Genomic DNA, 21,954 nt, shown 5'->3' on the forward strand with positions numbered 1-21,954 from the left:
TTCCCAGCTTGTTCATAATGTTTCCCTTTTTGAACAAATGGGCACCACAGTCCTCAATGAGCCGCTCCTAGCTTGAGCCAGAGGGCCCTCCAGTGGTGACAGTTGGCAGTGGCTCTCCCCATGAATAGGATCAATAGGCAAGCTCCCTTTATTAGATCCAGATTTGACCGTCTGAAGGCACAGATGAATGATTTTTGTAGTCTGGTGAGCAGCCCACATCGAGTTCAGCCTGTCAGACATGTCTGGGGGGACGTGGGGGAGGAAAGAGAGACGCGGGCCTCAAAGTAAAAGCCTTGAGAATGCGGGACAGGGGTAAACCCTAAACCTGAGAGCTCAGCCCGGGCCAGCAGCCTTCCAGGGAACAACACTTTTCTTATTGAGCCAGCGGGCCAGACCCAAATGAGAGGTGACAGCATATTCATTTCACTCTGTGTTTTTCTTTAAGGGCTTTTTAAAATGCTGCTGAATGATGAGCGGTCAGTGGATTTATAGTCCAGGGGATGATTTAGGCTTTCTAAATGGCACTGCTTTTCTCCTGCTCCTGCTCGCCCTGCTTTTTTCCACACGAGCAGTCATTTTCAGGGGCTTTATTTCAGCCTCGTGTTATTCATGTAGGGATGACTCCCCCCCCCCCTCCGGCAACCGAGATTGATTTAAACTGTAAAGTGAGCACCTTGCCTCCAATGCCCAGTCTGGACTAGAGGCAGGGTGTGTCCACGCTTACAGCTGAATTGACATAAGATAAGTGGTCTGGGAAATCCATGTATATACCCTCAGAAAAAGAGAAATTCCCTGTAGTTTGTGGTGCTATGAAAAGTGATTATATGGACACGGACTGCAGTTGCACAGAGCACCTATGCACCCTCTTTCCTTTTGATTAAGTGCATACCAGAGCATATTGTATATAATGATAACATGCATTTTGTCTCGACACCACATGTCCCTCCACCTCTCCCAAGCTCTCATCTCAGCCTAAACCCCCCGGGGCGAGAATACCCAGACTGAGCAGATGAGGTCACACAGTGTTCGTATCAGCGCTTTGCTCTGGACCTGATGAGTGGCAACACATCAGGAGGGCATTGGGAGGTCGTTAATTTATAGGGATGCTATTACCTTCATAAATGCTTGCCTCATAAAATGACTGCCTTGCTTTAATTTAATACTTCCCCTTGCTAATTATCACCGCACACACAAGTGGGCTGCTGTCTGCGCTCTGTGGGAGATATTTTCAATGGACAGGCGGAGGAAGAGTTTTGATAAGTTGGTCCATGCTCCAAGTTGTGTTGTTTCAGCAAACCATCCTAACTTTGAGGCTCCTTTTCTAACCTTTTTCTTGCAACAAAAGAAGCCGTGCTGTCATCATTACAGTTTATTATATGTAAGTGTAGAGAGAGTGTGGTTAAGGCTTCCATGAGGAGTTAAAGTGTAAAGAAATGCATCACCACCAGGCCTTGCTTAAATCTTTCAAGCTGTAATTCAGTACATAAAAGTTACACAAATATTAAGACGTCCACTCGTTTGAACACGAGCCCTTTGCTTACATGCTGTTCCATGTCTGCCCAAGACTGCCTGGAAGTTTGCGTGAAGAGATTTGATATTCTGCCCTGCCTTCCCTGGTGCCACACTGCCATTTTCTCTCTCCCTGAGGAGCCAAAAAAAAAAAAAAGGGCTGGAATGGGACCGATTTCCATCTCCAGATCATCTCTCGGTAGCCCCTTCAACTAAATAAATAACTCATTACAGTTCAGAGTAAGGAGCTTCATTTACTCTAGGCGATGTAATCGCAGATGTCTGTATGTTGCCCACATCATCTCAAATACAAGTGTTTTTGGTGGAATCCCAAGAGAAGGAGCTCTGAAATGTTAACATACCACTGAGGAAAGACTGGCAGCGGGCTGCATATGGGAAACTGTTGATGGCAGATTGTTTGGCTTCACTGCTGATGGGATTAGGTTTGCTGTAAAAGTGCAGAAGGAGTTTGCAACAGCATTAAAGCATATATATATATATATATATATATATACATATGGGCTAAATAATCATGAAAGACAACTAAGACACACCAGAGTCTTACCAAGAGGCATAATCACCTCACAGCCACATTCCACATTTTATGTCAGTACCATGGCAAAAACAAGAAGTCCTGAATGCTGCAAGACTTGATGAAACAACCAGACGGAGGAGTTGAAGCATTTGCAAATATATTCTGGTTTTTTTTCACCTCCTTATAAAAGGAGCAGTGTTGCCACATAAGGCCGAGCAATCAGTGTGACAAAGTTGGAGACAACTGAAGCAAAACCTCTGAAAACTGACATGGTGCTATTTGAAATGTCATTATGCAGTGAGGGAATGTAACTAAGTACATTTACTCAAGTACAGTTCTTTTTTTAATTACATTTTCAGGTACTTGTACTTTACTTTAGTATTTCCATTTTCTGCTTCTTCATAAGTCCTCTCCACTACATTTTGGAGGCAAATATTGTACTTTGTACTCACTAAATGTATTTGATAACTTTAGTTACTAGTTACTTTGCAGATTACATACTGCATCAGAGCCAAAGCAGTGCATTTTGGATTTAATTTGCTTCATTAGCAGTCGGTAAAAAATATAGATTCTGATGCTGAATATCAAACACAATAATCGGCCAAGCCAATTATCGGTCGACCTGTAGTATACAGTATATACATACATGTAATAATGGTATAATTTACTTTTACTTGCCACCTACTGTTAATACTTAAAGGTGCAATATGCAAGAATTGGCCACCAGATGAACTCCTTACGCATCACCAGGGTAGCTAAGCTGCTGCTAACTATATACACGTTTATGACTGTAGCTACTGTTAGCTTGTTAGCTCAGTTAGTAGTGCAGCTAACCAGAGATTTGGTGTTTTACACGGCTAGCACAGGACCTTTTGACCACTTGGAGAAAGAGGGTTTTTTAAACCTGGGGCTAGCTGGTTAGCATGCCAGTTGATATCTCTACAACACAATACATTGATGTGTTTGTCAAAATGTCCAAAACTGTTATTTCTTCACATTTTGATGAAAACTGTCGTTAATTTTAGAACATTGCAAGCAAAAAATTCTCACATATTGCACCTTTAAGTACATTTAAGTACAGAAAATTACTATTGACACCAAAGCACTTCTAATATCAGATACTTTAAGACCTTTAGACAAGTACTATCTCTGTGGGTGAGTTTCACTTTTACTAAAGTATTATTTTAGAGCAAGATCTTTACTTTTACTCAGGCATGACTCTTGTGCCGGCTACTACAACACTGTCATTATGTTAACTGATGTCTGAGGTTAAACAGTGTGTTTCTAGTAAAGAACAGTGGATCTCATTTTAAGACAGATCCAGATGATTGTTTTTACTTTTGATGAATCATCTGATGCTGTCCAGGTAAACCAGCTGATGCCTCTTTCTATATTAATAATATCAGCTCAGTACAGTAGTATACTACATAGGCCCAGGGTGTCTTTCCTTTCCTTTTTGTTTTGTTGAGAATTTAATAGTTGCTGTTCAAATGTGTTAGAAAACTTCTTCCACTGTATCCTGAGGAAGGCAACACAGCAGGCGCTGAATGCCATTTTTCAGTAAAACGGATGTTGGGATTTCCGCCCATTGTTTCTTGCTGGGAACACTATTATCAGTGTTGTTGTTTTTAATCATTGCATTAGGAAACGGCGCAACAAACACAAGGTCTAGCCCGTGATGAAAGACGACCTTTTTACCAGATGACCCCAACACTGTAAAAAGTCAGTGAAGTCAGTCTATAATATTGTGTCTTAAGATTTGCACTGTGTTTGTAAGTGATTATTTTCAGTAATGGAGTGTCCTTATTTGATTTCTTCCAAACCTTTCCAGACATTTTTTTTCTTTTCTCTCTGAGACGGTTATGTCATTACCTCGCTATCTGCCAGAAAATGACCTAGGCCTGCTGCATTTCCACAGTCTGATCATGAGCGAGACGAATGCATCTTTTTTATGTCTTTTTTTTTTTTTGATGGATGCTTGATGCCATAAACACGTGAAATAGGCTTAAAAATGACAGCCAAAGATCCCACTTCTCTCACCCATCTCGGGCTCTGCGACGCACAGAGTTACAGGCGACTTCTTCTGCTTCACTTCGTTTGCTCTGCGTGAAACAGCGACCTTGATGAGGCTATAAAATGCCATGGTTGGGCGACTTTTTCCTCACCGTGAATTGCCCCACATCCTTTGGGTGTGGGGGGCGGGTGGGGGGGACTCTTTGGTCGAAGACGAGGGCAGCAATGTGAAGGAAATGAAGTTAGTGAAGTGAGTGGGGTCAACTGAGCAGGAAAAAGACAAAAACCTGCTGCAGAGGAACTGCTGGTGTAAGGCTTATTCCTGCGGGAACTGTCACCGTGAGGACGCACGAGAACATGCAGGAAAGCTGCTGATGGCTGGTTGTTGAAATGCATCCAGCTGATTTAAAGTCATTCGAAGTGTGTTTTGTGAATTTACTCCTAATATGACGGGTTGTTTTGCAGAGATGAGGTGTGAAACTCAAAGAAAGAGAGTCCATCTACACGCTGCTTGATCCCTGTGAATGGTGGTTTATTCCCTCGCCAAAATGTTCTTAATTTTCTTTTCTTTTCTTTTGGGAAAATGTGTCAAATAAAATGGTATTCTTAGTTTTAATAAAGCCGAAATGCGTCCATGAAAACACTTTGTCCAGCCATTAGTCAAGAGAAGCGAAGTGTACAGGTGAGAGGCGTTCAATGGCAGTTTTCTTGAAAAACGAATGTTTTTTCAGTGATGTTCGTGGTGCGTTTGAAGTGCGCACAGCAGTTTACCCACACCAACCACCGTTCATCCGACATCCACAGTGCTGTGTGAAATTAATCTTAAGTTAACACCAATAACTGGTGAAATATATCAAACAAAACAACAAATATATATTTTTCACATTCTTCCCGACACTTTGCTGTACCAAAAGGCTGCATAAAGCAGATTTACGACGCTCTTTCTCTCTCTGCTTTTCCCTTATTTCATGGTTCAGTGGCCTCACACGGCAGGCGAGGGGAGGTTTTCTCTCGCTGCTCATTGGTCGCGGCTCTCCCATCTCAGCAACATTTCCATTCATACACCGGGCGCTCCTTTACAGCCCCCTTTTTTTCCAAAATAACTCACTGTCATCATCTTCGGGAAACGGCTTTGCCTGGACGGGACTAATTATTTAAAAGAGACGGAGGAGTGATTAGGATCGAGAGGAAAACAACAAAAAAAGGATCAGACGAGCGACAGGGAAAAACGACAGGTGAGTGAGGACAGAAAATATACACGAAGCGGTTCCGAGTTCGCTGAAGTCCTGCTCGGTGCAAAGTCTGCAGCGAAGGTGTGCGTAAAGGAGGGAGAGAGGGTCGTTCCCACTTGTTTTATTGCTTTTATTGATGCTCAGTCACACTTTAAAAAAAAAAGTGAATTGCACGTTAATCGATCATAAAGGAGAGGAGGTGTGTGCCATGACAGCGTGTCTCTGTCAGTCTTTGTGTTGATGCGTCTTGTTTGTTGAAGTTTTAGAGTTAAATGTGAGTTCTGCCATCGAAAAATAATGATTTTTTTTCTCGTCACTCTTACTTTTGGGGAAAGTCTACATGTGAGGTTTTTAAAACAAATGAATAAATAAATTAAAAAGTGGACTGCGTCTCAGCTGAAAATCACTCGGCTCTCGTTTATGATGGATAACAGCAAAGGTAAGATGCTTAAAATGTAACACTAGAGGGGTCCCGGCCCACGGGGCTGTCTCGGAGGGAGGTTCACGCCGTTATTCACCAGTCCTCCTCCGCCTAATTGGCTGCAGATGCCGTATCCTATGCTCTTTTTTACCGCGTAGAAATTGGATGCATTTGGGGAACTTTATGAGGCGAGCCCTGCGTTTGCCTGCAGGAGCCGAGAAGACCAAAAAAAAAAAAAAGAGAGAGAGAAAAACATTGGTCCCCTACAAGTATTTAAACCGTGCCACGTTCATATATAAGCCCTCCTCCCTTGGCTAATTTATCATGGGGCAGAAATTCTTTTAAAAAATTGCGCTGTAAAAAAAAGAGAGAGAGGAGGGAGGTAAAAGCCTCCTTGTGTGTGTTTTTTATTTTTATTATTGTTTCATTTTTCTTTTCTTCGGTCTGAATTTGTCTGTCAGGTACTGGCTCGAGATCACAAGGGGGGCCCCGTGATCTGCATCCAACACTAATTACGCCCAAACTGCAGACTCGTTTAAAGGCTCCCTGATTGTGTATTTATAATCCCGACAGGTCAGAGCGCGCCGTGCTACTGCACAGCAGAGCCGCGTCCCTGCGGCCTTGTTAAGATATGTTAACGGTGCGTCCTGAATGCCAATATAGAGGTCCATATACGTTCATTTGCTTTATCACACAGTCTATATAACAGCCATCTGTGGCGGTATGTGCCACTGCCCTCCTCATAATTGCGCAGGGGAGGGAAGGGCTAAAGACACCGTCCTCTAAGTGCCCTTTCACCCGAGACTTTGTAAGCTGCACTTATTAAAGCGAAAAGTGTTTCAATATGTGGTAAGCTTTAGGGGGAGAACGTGATGGGGGTTGGGGATGGGGCCCTCTTCTTCTAGCTGCCATTGCAGCTCCTATTGGGCGACTTGGACTAACTCATCCATGTTAGCAGTGGGTTAGTATGGTGTCGTTTCCATCTGTTGGTGTTGTTAATGTAAGGACAGGCGGTGATTAAAACCTATCCCGTATCTAATACTTCTGAGCGCTCTGGAGAGAAATGAGCTCTCTATGAATGAATCAAAGGATTATGTGTGCAGTCAGACATACAGGAGAGGAGAGGAGAGGAGAGGAGAGGAGAGGAGAGGAGAGGAGAGGAGAGGAGGGGGGAATTAAGCAAATTTGACTTTCCCTTTATTTTGGTGGAAGTGGTAACCCGTGGTTGGCCCGTGTGGGATGGATGTTTGCTGTACAGCACGTAGCTGTCATGTCAAGTGTAAAGTGATGTGTGGGCGACAAGAAAGGGGCTTGAGTTTGAACCTTTTTTTTGTTGGTTGTCATGAAAAGAACACAGGATTAAAACGAAATCATATATTAATAATGAAACAAATAATAATAAATGGCCCTTTCTCAATCTTTTTTCCCTCAGGGCCCATTGGACACTGAGCACCCTTGGGCCTGTCTGCCAAGTAGACATGTTTCAAACTGTCCCTGACACGTCGTCTTACGTCAAGGTAAGACACCACCGCCTCTTCGATCAGGTAATGTTGGAGGGGTGAACTGGGGTCCTTTCTTTTCTTTCTTTTCTTTTTTTTCTTTTTTTACTCGGGCTGTGATCTTCCAACACATCTCGTTACATTTCCTCCATTTTTCACCCTCATACCGAGTGTTTAAAACAATCAGTAACCCGGAAACGATGAGCTTCCATCAATTTGCATTATAAAGAAGTCATAGTTTACAGTGCATTTTCTGAGTAGAATAAAAAAAAGACTTGTTGAAAACATTTATAATGCGAGTTCAACACCTGTAGCTTTACATTCTGTCGTCAAAAAGGCTGCTGTTGTGGCTCATTATCAAGTTTGACGTCATCTCTCTCTCTCTCTTTCTGTGTGTCTCGAGAATGTAAATAAAGCAAACAGCGCACATCTGGTTTTCGCATAGAAAACCGCGTCTCGCATTGCGCAGCATGAGTACCTGCAACTGCTTCACATCTGGGGCACTGAAACCCTTCAATATTTCTATTTCTAAATATATTAAAAAAACAAACATGTAAAGCCCGCACACTGCCAGCTTCAACGCGCACTTTTCACCCCCGCAGTCGTGTCAGTTCGTTCGGGAAAGGCTGTGCGTGACGCTTTGCTCACATCCATCATAATGATCCGCGAAAGAGTGACTGCTCGGATTGTGCCTCATTAAAAACGCGCCATTGTGCGCGAGGAGAGCTATGGTAATATCTTCATAATCAAGGTATTTTTCCAAGGGCGACTTTGGTTAATGTTTTGAAGACTTATTCCCCCTTTGAATAAGGGCTCTTTTCATGCAGCCACAGCGTTTGTGCCACTGCAGAGAGAGAGAGCCGGCGTCTCAGGGCCCAGAACAATTCCTGATTTGTTGTGTGAGAGTTGAATAGAGCTGGGAGTTTGAGGGGGGAATATGCTTTTAAAACCTTTTTTTTTTTTTTTTTTTTTGCTCCTTGAAAACACAGCAGGCAAGTGTGTGTGTGTGAGAGAGGGAGCTGTTAGTTTTACAGTACTTGCATCTGCAAGCAAGATTGTTTCTGTTTCTTATGATTCCAGTCGTGTTTTTGTTTTATCCTGCCAGGAATCGGAGATTGCGTGTATTTTTTTTATTGTTTTTTTTTTTTTTTTCCTTTCACGTGCAACTGCTCCACTCCCTCCCTCCCTCACATTCATGGAGATATTGGTCTGAATGTGGCACGCCTCGATACGAAATTTTAAAGAAATATTCCTCATTCAAGCGAATCCACGGCCCAGCATTTGGTTTTGTTTGGTTAAGGCCGGGCGAGACTGGAACTCTCCAATAAAAATAAATCTCAAATTAATTATGGCCTAGAGCGAGGGGCCAGACAGTTCGTGCTTATATGTGCTGCAGTGCAGACTCCACGTTTTTGCCCTCGGTATTTTGACTCGGGCTGTCTTTTAGCACGACAGGAGGAATGATCTGAATACAAGTCTGATAAACAGCGAGCTGAGGCGCAGGGCTCGTGTGGCTGGGACTATTTCTTTGTTGGAAATAACACTCCGCTGACAACAGTCGGTGCTGCAGCTTCCACCTCAAATGAGGTTCCCATGTATGAAATTCATCAGCTACACTACAAGAAATATTGTTTTATACAAGGAGGCAGAATCTACTCAGTACTGCTAACGAAAATGTCCCTGATTAAAGCAGCCTCTTTGACTTTATTCCCTGCTTTCACTTGTCTCAATCCTCACTTTCTCTCATGTCAGACTGTAACCAAATTCTCCCCTAAACCTTACTGATCTTCACATAAGCTTGAAAAAGAAAAGGATGTGCCCCACAATCGAAAGACTGCTAAAAAACACAAAGTGTGCACAGTGTCCGCCCCCCTCTGGCTGGTTGCCCCAGCGGAGAGACAGAGGAGCTACTGGCTCGTGGTGTAAGGAAGAAATGTCTGGCTGTCTAGTTCCAGCGTCAAGCCAGATGTTCTGTGGTTCACTGTGTAAACCGACTTGCATCTGTTTATTGGCCTTCCAAAATGTTTGTTACCGCTGTATTCATTATGGTCTTGGTAGGTCCTGGACCCCCAGTCTTCCTAATAAGCTGTGTGACTGTGATGGCAGGTATTTTAATGCAGAGAGGGGGCTGATCCTGTCAAACTGTTGGTGAGATGTGGTTAGATTAGAAAAGTCGGACTTCTGAGGGGGTTTCTATCACTTGACAAGCATCCTGCACAGTTTCCTAACGCTGCACTTCAATTATTTACACAATGTAAACTTATTTTGGACTCTTCAGTGGAGTAGAGTGTAAACTTGCCTTTCTATTAATGGAAACTGATGTTATAAATCCAAAGACGTGCATCACAGAATAAAACCAAAATAAGTGAGTATTTTAAGAGATGTGAAGTCACACTTTATCAACAGTCTCCCTTTAATAAAATGCATACATTAAAACTTCAGACACCGGAATGCATAGGAGAAGAAAAAAAAGAAAAGAAACCAAACCAGTCACTGAAGAGTTAAACAAGGTGTCTCCCTTAATTACACGAGTCTGAACTGGCCTCAGGCAGGAGAAGCCTTGACCCTTAGCAGGATCCAGATGTGGTGGTCCCAAGGGTGGGGGCCCTCAGCCCCACCAGACCCCCAAGTCGAGAGCAGACAGGCCGGCCCTGCTGTCAGTCGCTGCGGCGGCGCGGTCTCTGTTTGGCCACTCTGATGCCGCTCCCCGAGGCAGAACCCCAACACTGCAAGAAATATTCATCATCATCATCATCATCATCATCACTCCAGCTAAATCACGCTCCACTGTTGAACATTATAAAAATCTGACCTTTGTCCGAAATAAAGTTTTTATTTCTCAAATGTGACTTTCTTGACATCCGTGGAATATGTTTCCAAGCTTGTTAAAAAAGAAAAATCCATGAAACAATTTTCTGGGTTTAAAAGTGCAGCAAGTGTCCAAATCCAAGTGGTTAGTTTTTTACATGTTTCATTTGTGTTGAACAAAATAACACCGGCTGCTGAATGTGGCGGTGAATGTGTGAAAAAGTGACCTTTTCTTGCAGTGTTATCGGTCTGCTCACGCTCAGAGCTGGCTCCACGTCCAGCATGTGCACTGAAATTATGCTTGAATTGATGAGGGCAATTCCATAGGGCAGACGAAAAGAAAAAAATACCTATGTGGGGGTGGGGGATAAGGGGATTTCTTTCTTTCTTTTCTTGTTTTAACTCAGGCGTGTAGGGGGGAGCGGTGAAGAGCAACAGCAAACCCAAGAACAGTTAAAATGATGATAATAATCTACATTTTGTCCCGTTTTCGTGTGCGCTTTTGTTGAATCGGGCTGCGTTTCCACTCCATTCAGTCCTGTGCTCCACAGCAGACGCACACGTGTAGAGCAGACCCTCAGATTATAGTGCGGTTAGGAGCTGAATGCTTGGATTTTATTAATGGTGTCTCAGGAAAACTTCACAGAAGCTTCACAGAGAGCTGTAACAAAAAAAGGAGAGAGAAGGGAGAGAAGGTTGCAACAACTCCTGACATAGGTGTTCAGGTTTCTTTCCCATTTTTTTTTTTTTTTTTTTTTTTTATGATTTAGAGCTCCATCAGCAGCGAGTCTGAGAGGAACATCTGTCCACATCCAAAGATAAACTTTATTCAGCGTATGGCTTTCACTGTGAAATATAGGATAAAACGGAGAATAGGCTGATTTACAGAGGGGATGGAGGCATGGCCAGATGCAAGTCTGAAGCGTAGGCGTGAACAAAAAGCGCTCTAAAACATGAGATCGCGTAACTTAAAGAGTGTCCCGCCACGGTTAAACCTCATCCCCCGAAAGAACCTCAGTTAAATGTGTGCAGAAATAATTCATAAGTCGGACAAATAGTAAACCCCTCCACACCATCCGTGACAGGACTGGGAAAGCAAAAAACACACAGCCCCATTCTACAGCGGGCTACACCAGCTATGGCTGTGCACAACGCAGGCAGTCATCCTGTAAATATTTCCTAGCAGAAAAACATAACAGCGGAGCGAACACTCAATTGTTTTCCCTCCTTATCTCTCTGGGACAGTATCCTGCTTTTTTGAAGGCAGGGCTTTTTCGGTGACACACAGCTTCCTTCTCAACCTTCTCAACAGTGGTGACTTCACTTCCCAAATTTAGAGGAAAGAAAAAACTCAATCCGGTAAAAGTGTCTCTTTCTCTCCGCCACATACCGGGGGCTGGAATTAATTCAGGAGCGTGTCATGTTTGGGATATTGTCGGGGTCCGCTGAAAATTGCGCAAAATGGACGGAACTATTAAGGTAAGGGTGGAGAACGGGGTGTATGAGTTTGTGGGAGACTGCTTTTTCGGAGTTGCGCCTCCTTTTTTTAAGCAATGGGCTGAAATGCTCCTGTGTGTCGGTCTGTGAGCTGGGACCTCCAATCTGACGACGATGAGCGGCTTTTTTCTCTCGGTTTGAAAGCGGTAACCAGATTTCCTTCTTTTTTCCCCCTCTTTCTTTGAACGTTTTTCCACTTTTCCTTTTTCAATAAGCTGACCGCTTGTGAGGATACGCTACGGTTTGGATTCAAGGCGAAATCAGAATCACGCTTTGGATTTTTGGGGGACCAAGCGCACAATTACGCACGTCTGGGAAAGGCAGAAAGGAGTGGCTATTTGTTTCAGACAACGCGCTGTAGACTGTACTTTCGTTTATGTATAAGTTATCCACGAGTCCGACGGGTTGGTTTAGTCTGGGCTGCGGGGATTGAGCAATAGCCATGACTGGATGTACCGCTGGATACGATGTGTCGAGCTGCGCAACAGCGGTGTGGCACATCGCCCGGCTCGGTCCGAAGATCCTGTCGTGGGTGAAAAAACTGTGATGATTTGGTATTTACACATGAAATCATCTATTTGTCTTTGCTGCTGTTGATTTTTTTTGTAGTTTCTCTCCCTTCTCTTCCGCCGGCCGCACAGAGGTTTTGTCAAAGCGTAAGGAACGCTGTCATTTGGTAACTTCATGCGGTAACTGCTCAGTTTGCAACACTTTCAAACCACAAGGCTTCACAATGATACCTTGGCTTGTCCCTTATGTAGTTACACAACTATTTTGAAATGGTATGTTGGTCGTCAGGAGCTGTTGGTCTACATTAACACTGGCTACTGGCCCCCCGACGGTCAAATTCCAGATGCATTATGGCTGCAGCCACCAGATGTTGAATGGCAAGTCCCGATTAGTTCACCCTGCGATGCGTTCAGTCTGTGTCCTCCGGTTAACAAGTGTAAGCTCAGAAGAATGCAGCATTCTGTCTTATTGTTCCTGAAAAGTAGCGCCACTTGTTTTTCTTTTTGGACATTTAAAGTAGCGGGTTTGCGGCGGCTGGGTGTGGTGTGAGTTTTGGAAGAGTGTAAACGTCGGCCAGACAAAAATGTCAGGCTGCATATAGTCACTTAAATCCCGTCATTCACCGCTCACAGCGCTGTGATTGTTTTTATCGTGCGTATATTGGCTGGGGAGGTTGAACGCCATGCTGAACGTCTCAGCCTGGATGTTTGCGACAAAATCAAGAAGCTGTGACAACTAATGTAATCATAATTGAAATCCTCGGGTATAATTGACTGGCTGCTAGCTGCATTCATGCTCGCTAAAAGAAAGGAAGGGCTCTCTAGCCATGAGAGCTTCCTGTCCTACACAATCTTTTCCTGACAGGTTTCCTCTTCCTCCTTAAACAAAAGGCAGGAATGCCCCCCCCCCACCTCCCGGGTGGCTCCTGCTAGATGGCTGTGTGTGAACGTCAAACAATCACACGTGCAGTCTGGATGTGGTGCTATTGCATACATATCCAGTCCGCTCCAGACGCGTCGTGACGCATTTGGAGAGATAGACTTGGCTGATGTAAACAGAGCAGAGGTGGCTCCCAGCAGGTGTCACACTCACACAATGCTCCTAATGGGGCCTGCAGTTTAACAGCTGAGCCATGATTTATTTGATGTTTTCTTCTCTCTCCTTTGTGTGCAGAGCCGCTGAAAGATATATTGCAAAAATAGAGTTCAGATGTTATTTATGTTTTAGTTGTCTTTTATTTCTTTTTAGACTCAGAGCCTGTGTACAGGGTGTGTATGTTCAGATATGATCCTCCTTGGGAATCAATCCAAAATGTTTAAGAGTATCTGTGGACAGTGTGAGACTGACAGAAAACTGAGCTTAACCGCCTGCAGCTCCCATTGGCAGTATGTGTGTGTGTGTGTGTGTGTGTGTTCCTCAGAGATACTGGAAAGAAAACACAGACACTGGTCTGGCACTGGTCTGTCACCCTTTCAGCTTCCCTTCACGAGAGTGCTGTGCTCCTATTTTTAAACCCGCTCGGCAATCTTGATAGACACACACCACTTGCCAATCATGGTTTTAATTGCGCAGGCTGATATGTCACTGTAAATATAACGTGCAACGGTCAACAATAGTGGACTGAGTCCTTATCGAGCCGTAATGAGACATTCCCTCACTCTTCTACACTTTATCATCCGCAGACTAGCTGGTGTGCTCTGCTCAGATAGCGAGTTCGGCTGCCAGGGTTCAGACTATGATGGATCCACTGATGAAATCACTGGAAAATCTAATTCTGGCGAGATGGTTAAATACTCTGGAGAGGTTCAGCTTTTTTATCCACCCTTTACCCTGAGGAGTAATATTTTATTAAAGTAGTAGTATATCCAAAAGTTGTTTTTTTTGTTGTTGTATTTTTATGTGTGGCGAAGGCCTAGGTCTTTCTAACTGTGCGCGAAGAAAAGTTTAGCTTCAGAGAGAGTTTGTCTTGTTAATCCACGTCAGCACTTTGTTAAAACAGAATGCAGGTAGCTTTTATTCCACGGTGTTTACAAAGGATGGTTAAAACTTTATTTTTACCTGTGTCAAAGCAGCCAGCTGTGGGTCTGTAGCATTACAACAGAGGGCACTATAGTGCAATTACAAATGTAAACCATTTTGCAAAGGTTTCCATAACTTGTGATAACAAACGGTACAGGGTGAGGGCTTCACCTGCCACTAGATCAGTTCTCATGCAAAGTGCCTGTGATGGTTTCACATGTTTATCAAAATGATTGGAACTTTAAACATTAGAAGAGCGTTGATGGCTGCTAGTCATTATCAAATTATATTGTCCAAATATTTGATCAAATAAAGCAATAATCATGTTTTTTTTTGATAATCAAATACAATAATTTCCGTAATAATTTAATCTGGCTGATGTTCCCGGTTTGAGAACTCATACAAACTGTAAGTGCTAAAGTAAAATCATAGTAATTTTCTCTGTGTTTCAGTTATAAATTGTTGTGATTATGGTAGTTGAGGGAAGTTTACAAAACAGTGGAGTCAGGATAGAGATGGTGAGATAGTATCCCAGTTATAGTGTTGTTTTTGGTGTATATATACACACCACATACACACAGTATTATCATATAAGCCAGCCTCTGGAGGTAATGAAAAAGTTTGCTCCGAAAGGAGACATTTATCATCAAAGCGGGGATAAGTGAAAACGTTCGACTTGCATGAAACGTCTTAGAATGGAATGACATTTAAGTTCAGCGAGATCACGAGGATTTCTCTTTAATAAAAGTAACATTTTAGAGAATGCAAACGGCTACATGCTGGAAATATTGATCAATGAATATCAAGTAGCATTTTCCCCCCGAGGCACATATGTGGCATTTTGGAATGAAATAATTCAGTCCTGGGGAATTAGACACGTCTCAGTCTGCCATCAGATCCTATCAGATCCAGATGTGCATCAGACCCGAGCTTAATCCTGAGCAGAAGCATATGACTGTAATGATTTCATTTGATATTTTGACTTATAGTTTTTTTGTTTGTGTTTGTTCGATTGTTTAAAGATTGAATGATGTATGGAGCAATTCCAACAACAGCTGACTCATCTAATTATTGTTAAGCGGTATTATGTGCCAGCTGAAAGTTGCCTGGCACAGGTCTCAGATGGTGACATTGCCGACTCTGCTGACCGTCAAACACCGAGCGGTGACATCTGTACGTTAACATGTACATAATACATGCTTTTCTTCCAAGACATTACACAAGGAGCATGTTTGAAACCACGTAATATCTTGGCCGGCCCTGAGTTTCTGCGTTTGTTTTCTTTAATAAACTTACATTGCTCCAGCTGAGCCACAGCAGAGGGGTCAGTGTTGCTGTGACCCCCCCTGCTTCTGTTGAGTCTTCAGCTGTGGAGGGAGGCCCGGCGCTCAGACAAGACAGACACATCGGGGTATGACAGGGGATTTTTGGTTGCAGAGAAGTTAAGATGCTGACAGTGTGCGAGCGAAAACGATTACACAACCACATATCTGGAAAATTTTGTTGAAATATTTTTCTATTGCCAGCTCATGCAGTAAATGTGATAATTTAAGCAGATTTTTGTGTTTAAATCGTGAATCAAATGCTGGTAGAACAGCTGTATGTATGTACTGATTGACTGATGTCAGTACACCAGCACAGCACCTAGGCGCACAACACTGTCTCACTCCGCCGTGGGCATGATTGAAGTTGTCCTAACATCAACAGGAAGCTGCAGTTGCTACGTGGGCTGTAAACACAAACGACTTTGGATGCCAGACTGCGATATGACCAATAACTGCACATAATTGCTGTAAACAAAAATACACAAGAGATTGAAAATTTGACATCACAAGTTTCTGGGTTGTGTCAACTGAGAGGGTTGCATCTGCTCGTGTGCGTGAGTGCATTCTTATCAGTCTCATTACGAGACTACGTCTTCCCACTCGAAACAGTTTGACATTTTGGGATACATAGGCCTCTTCGCTCTCTTGAGTTAAAAGAGGAGATTGATACCACACTCTGGCTCTTAAAGTGTCCAGTTTGTAGTTTTAAGGGGCAGAAATGGAATATAATACTCATAATTATGTCTTTCTTTTGTGTATAATCACCTGAAACCAATAATTGTTGTGTTTTTGTGGCCTCAGAATCAGCCTTTTATATCTACAGAGGGAGCGGGTCCTCTTCCACAAAGTCTGCCATGTTGCGCCGCCATGTTTCTACAGTAGCCCAGAAAGGCCAAACCAAACACTGACTGTGGAGAGGGCTCGTTTTTAGTAACCATTGTAGGGAAGGATGACATGAGGGGTGTTCAGTTGGTTGTTATCTGCAACCATGTCGCCTCATGCCACTAAATCCTTCACACTGCACCTTTAAATATGAAACTACAACCAGGAGAGTGTTAGCTTAGCTTAGCACAAAAAAGCAGGGGGAAACAGCCTGTTCAAAAGTAAAATAAATCACCTGGCAGCACATCTGAAACTCTTTAAGTAACACATTATATCATATTTCTTTATTATGTACAAAAAAATGTCTCCCAGACTCCAGGAAAAAAAACTAAAACTTCATAAAGTTTATAAAGAAAAGTGTTATAATGAAGTGTTAGAGTTGTGTTTTGTAACAATTGAATTAAAACATCTGAATGTTTGCAAGAAAGCAAATAAGCATATTTCCCACAATATCCAAGTATTTATTTAAAGTGTGTTTTGGCTACAGTATCTTGAGAAAGACGTACCAAGTATTGTTCCTTCTACCTACAGGAGGCGCTATCAGTGGTGAGTGAAGACCAGTCCTTATTTGAGCCTCCATACGCTGCTGCTGCCCCTCTCCCCAAGACAGACATGACTGCATCTGGCGCACAGGACTACGGCCAGACCCACAAAATCAACCCCTTACCCCCACAGCAGGAGTGGATCAACCAGCCAGTGCGGGTCAATGTAAAGAGAGAATATGAGCACATGAATGGATCCAGGTATTTGCATGACAACCACTTCCTGTGTCTAACATTCTGAGTTTACATCTATTTTTATTAGACTTATTAGACATTTGGTGTTCATCACTGCCGCTGATAAATGTTGACATTTGTCACTCAACGGGCAATTTCTTTACCACAGCTTTTTGCTTCTAATCTTTGTTTACTTGGCCCTGGCCATTGTAGGGCTTAAATACCCATTGCCAAAGTCAATGACTGGAAAAGAAAAACCAACAACACCCAATTTGTCTGCTGATAATATTTTCACAACTTTCTTGTCTGTGTGTGTTTGTGTAGCAGGGAGTCTCCAGTGGACTGCAGTGTGGGTAAATGTAATAAGCTGGTGGGGGGTAACGACACATCTCAGATGAACTATGGAAACTACATGGATGAGAAGAATGCCCCTCCCCCCAACATGACCACCAATGAGAGGAGAGTCATTGTACCTGCAGGTGAGGACAGCTTTCTGACAGTGTAGAGCTGGATATATTCTGTTTATTCACTGCATATTTATGCAGGTGCAAATTGTTATGTTTTTCCTGTCTTGCTGCTGTGATTACAGACAGAATCACTCCTCTGTTTTGGTCAGAGTTTGCCAACACTGTAAATGTTTTATGAGTCCCAGTTCTATTTAGCTGGTTCACGGGGTAAAGCATTGTTCCAGTGCTTTACGTCACTCATGGGAGCAGGTAGAGGTGTCTGTTTGTCTGCCAGACCTATATATTTCTTCACTGGTCTCACGAATTTGATCCTTCAGTACGTAACATAACACAGTTGGGGTGGTAACAAGTGGAGTTTCAGGGTTATAGCCTGTAGAAAAGTGATATTAATGTTGATTAGGTTGTTAGGTTTGAGCCAGAGAGCCAAAGAGAATGACTGTATTTTCCCAAAAATGAGCATATGTGATTCATTTAATTAAAATCAAATGGAGCCCTGCTCAGTTTTCCATTTTAAGGGCTGTTGAAGTGTTGATGCCTGATGCAAAACGGCCTCTCATCTATTAACCTAATAGGAGATCCACATGGTGGCCACTCCTTAACCATTAGTGGTAAGTTTGGGGTTTGGATTCCACATTGGATGTGCAGTATTTCAGACTTGGCCTAGAAGTACTGCTTTTGTTTTTATATTGCTTTCTTGCCATATGGGTTAGGGTTAAGGTTTGGGACGGTGCAAATCATACCACAGATTTTGAACAATCACAGGAAGGGATTTCAGAGTGAAAAGTACTGCGAAAGATTATTTACCTGAAACCTTATATGAGTCATCCCACGAAGTCAAACCCTATCCATGTGGTTAAAATAAGATCAAGTTTTTACAAGTATCTGAACAAGGTCTGCTTCTGGTACAAGATTATGTTTCCAATTTGTTCCTGTCTCTCCCTCTCTTTACCTTAGTTAAATATGAGGCTCTCCCAACCGCCTTCCCTGGCGTCTGTCCAGAAGCTATTGTTTCGAAGTCCATTAACTTCCTCTCTTCTTCTTCTTCTTCTTCTTCTGTCTTCCTGCAGACCCGTCGTTGTGGTCCCAGGACCATGTGCGCCAGTGGCTCGAGTGGGCCATCAAGGAGTACGGCCTATTAGAGATCGACACATCCATGTTTCAGAACACAGACGGCAAAGAGCTCTGCAAGATGGGCAAGGACGACTTCCTCCGGCTCACCAGCATGTACAATGCCGAAGTGCTTCTCTCTCATCTCAATTACCTCAGGGAAAGTGAGTACACTTTGTGCAACTTTAAAAGTGGAAACAGACAACTCCCCTCCTAGTGTTTCCAAGCGGTATTATTGTTGGTGCTGCTGTCGCAAAGACAACTGGATCGTTTCCATTTTCCCTCAGAGTAGCAACTACCAACAACACAGGATAAACTGTGGGTCTATTCATTCATTGAGCGTATAATGGAGACATGAAAAGCAGATAGAAATGGTGCTTGGCTGGATCGCCAGTCAGCCTTCATTTTCCGTGTGATTTCGTGGCAGACAAAATTGCAAAGTGAAAGCGAGTTTTGTAAGGAACCAATCTAAATGCCAGTGGTGTCATTATTCTATAGCCTTTACATCCTGCAATCAAGATTTACTTAATGATATACAATGATACATGAATGAAAAGTTGTTTGAGAATCAAATGATAAAAAAGTCAAGAGAAAAATAATCAGAACACTGAAGATAATCAGGTTTTTGAAGTAATAGGACAGTATATTTGGTGAGAACTGCGGTACATCTTGCTGTTTGTGCTTAAGTTGAAGTCTGTGCTGGCATCCATCTTTGCCAAAGAATGGAAGTCAAAATCAACTTTCAGTCAATACACAAGCCTCTTTTCATATACTGTTCTCAACTTTTGGATGAGAAGTGAGAGTGAAGAAAACGCCAAACCCGGGCAAACAACATGACACTTTTTTTTTATGTCACCGCACTATTCTCACATTACCATCAATAAACAATGAAATTGCTTTTACTGGAAACTCATTTCTCCATAATGGCTACCCAGTAATAAGCCGAGTTGTGGAAACCAAGAGGGTTTCTTTCCCGTCTCGAGATAACCATCGACTACATCCCCCACTTGACTTCACAGCGCCTTACTCCACATGGTCCAGCGAGATGAAGCCCAGGTGCATTGCCTCAGGAATCGTGCCTGGCCTGTGTGTTGAGCACAGCAAAGAAAGTTGATCTGCAATTTGAAATGGAGGCAACTAAATTTGAGCCTCTTACCTTTGAAGAGTTCCTCGGTGCAATCCTGCTTCATATGTTTCGGCGGGGAATTTTCTGAGGCAGTATGCAAATTACGTTTTATTATAAGAAGTAACATCTGGCGTGGCTGTTGGTTTGAATACACAGTGATGTCTGCTTCAGACAGTAGGTATGCCCGATGTTTAATGTAAAAATAAGCAGATCATGAGTAAAGTGATTGTTGGACATACAGAGAACAGTTTGTCCCATCTTTGAATTCTTTGCATTCTGTGCTTTAAAATAGAGAGAGCTGCCTCTGCTGCGGCTGCAGAATATCATGACACCACGTTGGGTGGAGTGACTGATGGCTCGACTAAATTTAACATTGCTCCCAAGAAATTGCGATGGGCCTCGGCGTGATGTAATGGGAACTGTATTTTGTGGGTGTCAACAGTTTTCTCTATGCACAGCGTCTGGGCAGAGAGAGATGCTTGTCATGAGTATAACAGCCTCATTGTGCAGCGCTGCAGCGGGTGGATCTGTCTGACCGCCACTGGGCACGCTCCGCAGAGCAGTTTTCATTATGGCCACTGGCTGCGGGACTTAGCCACGGCTTAGGCGTGCTGCGCCGCGACTCTGCCCATCGCTGCCCTTTTTTTGATTTAGACCTTGTGTGTTTTGGAGACAGAAGAGATGTCTCGGGAATCCTCTCCACTTGCCAGTTGAAATTGCTTTGGATCTGTTCCCGACAATCAAAAAGATGAATGCTCCCGTCCCGTGCCTGGACTGACTGACCTGTTTTTGGGGCAGCTTCTCTGGGAAGCGAGCAGCGTGTATTATTGACACTGGGAGCCTAAGGGCAAGGGGAACCATGTTAGTAAATGAACATCTGAGGAAGGCCGAGAAGGAGGAGGAGAAGCAGGAGGAAGAGGAGGAGAGTCGAGGCTTTATGCAGACCCTGCAGGGCTGATGATTTGGAAACCAAAGCCGTTCTCTCTTTTCCCCCTGCAGCACAAACAAACACAATCACAGACGAGGAGTAACCCCGTCCAGAAAATAGACCTCTGGCTTCACTCACGAGAGCTGGAGCTTGGCCGAGCTTCCAGAATACAGAAAAAGAGAAAGGGAGGGAAAGACTGAGCCAAGCCCTGGAAGTATTAGTGATTACAGGTCACGTGATGTCTTCCTCCAACCCCATTCACCACTCTGCCCCATATTACCCCCCAACATCCTCTGAAGAATGGATGATCCAAGGGGGTACTGCAATCATTTTATACACATCTGTGTGCATCATGTGTGCTTTTGGTTCTGTTTATTGAACCTCTGATCAACATTCCTCAGAGTCATTAAGCCCTGTGTGTACACTCGGCACGGGGCAAGGACACACTTCCCCACCCTACAGCCATACCATAACAAAACATTCCTGCCACGTCATGCGCAGAAATATCGCCCAGACACCCACACTGGTGCAACCGCTGGCACAATCTGAACATCTGTCTGGCTACCCAGCTGCTTGCAGTAACAAGGGTAGTTGCCCATGCATTATTTTGGCCTCATTGTTGGTCACTTATCCAGATTTTTATAAGTGATGGCCGCCCGCACCCCAATGTGCTTTCAATTTGGGGTGCAATTTGAGAATTTGTTCAAATTAGTCTGTCAGGGAGGGACCGCGGACTGTTTGCTTTATCGCACCCATGTAGGTCGGTTTGATACCACATGTGCTGGAAAGGGAGCTGAGCAAAGAAACCTCAGACAACGAAAGACTGTATCCTCGGACACGCAGAGATGCAAGAGGAGGGAGACAGCAGTGAGACAGTGAGGAGGGAAAATAACGAGACGAGAGCGTTGAGAGCAAATCTACTGTGGATCTGAAGAAACATAGCAACAGGATGAAGAAATATATCCCTGACAGATAGATTTTACAGTAGTTATTTGAGGACAAGGGCAGGAGGCTGTGAGCAAGAGAAACAGTTATAGAAAGCGGGTGTGAGATCGAAAAAAAAAAAGTGGGAGGGGGGGTTGAACTATTTTTTTAGAAGTGCGTGGAAACGGTCCGAGGTGGTCATGATTGAGTGCCGTTGGAGAATAGCAATAGTTCTGTTTCCCAGCTGTCGCCGCTGCTTGTGTGTCTGGATGGATTTACAGCGAGGGAGTCAAGACAGAGAGAGGGAGAAAGAGAGAGGGAGCAAGAGAGGGAGAGTGATAAGTCTGGGCTTCTGCACTGCTGCTGCTGCTCGCTCCAGAGTGGGGGACATTCTCGAGCCCTCAATAGTTTATACAGACCATAAACATCTGGGCTC

The 21,954-nt window shown here is 43.6% G+C and overlaps 1 protein-coding gene across 7 annotated transcripts in view; it reads left to right on the top strand.

Annotated features, from left to right (window-relative positions):
* The first annotated feature begins 5,099 nt into the window (after positions 1–5,099).
* fli1 (Fli-1 proto-oncogene, ETS transcription factor) overlaps positions 5,100–21,954 on the top strand; it is a 35,013-nt gene continuing 18,158 nt past the window's right edge. The window contains exons 1-5 of one of the 7 annotated variants that reach the window (XM_073484104.1): positions 5,100–5,292; positions 7,143–7,254; positions 16,782–16,993; positions 17,294–17,445; positions 18,501–18,704. In XM_073484104.1, the coding sequence (XP_073340205.1) occupies positions 7,189–7,254; positions 16,782–16,993; positions 17,294–17,445; positions 18,501–18,704 (634 nt within the window). In that variant the 5' untranslated portion in view covers positions 5,100–5,292; positions 7,143–7,188. Of the gene's footprint in view, positions 5,293–7,142; positions 7,255–11,352; positions 11,497–12,047; positions 12,069–16,781; positions 16,994–17,290; positions 17,446–18,500; positions 18,705–21,954 lie in introns of those variants that run through there. The other 6 variants (XM_073484120.1, XM_073484097.1, XM_073484112.1 and 3 more) reach the window with 6 other exon arrangements.

The sequence above is a fragment of the Pagrus major genome, chromosome 2 (genome assembly GCF_040436345.1).
Source record: "Pagrus major chromosome 2, Pma_NU_1.0".
NCBI classification, from domain to species: domain Eukaryota; kingdom Metazoa; phylum Chordata; class Actinopteri; order Spariformes; family Sparidae; genus Pagrus; species Pagrus major.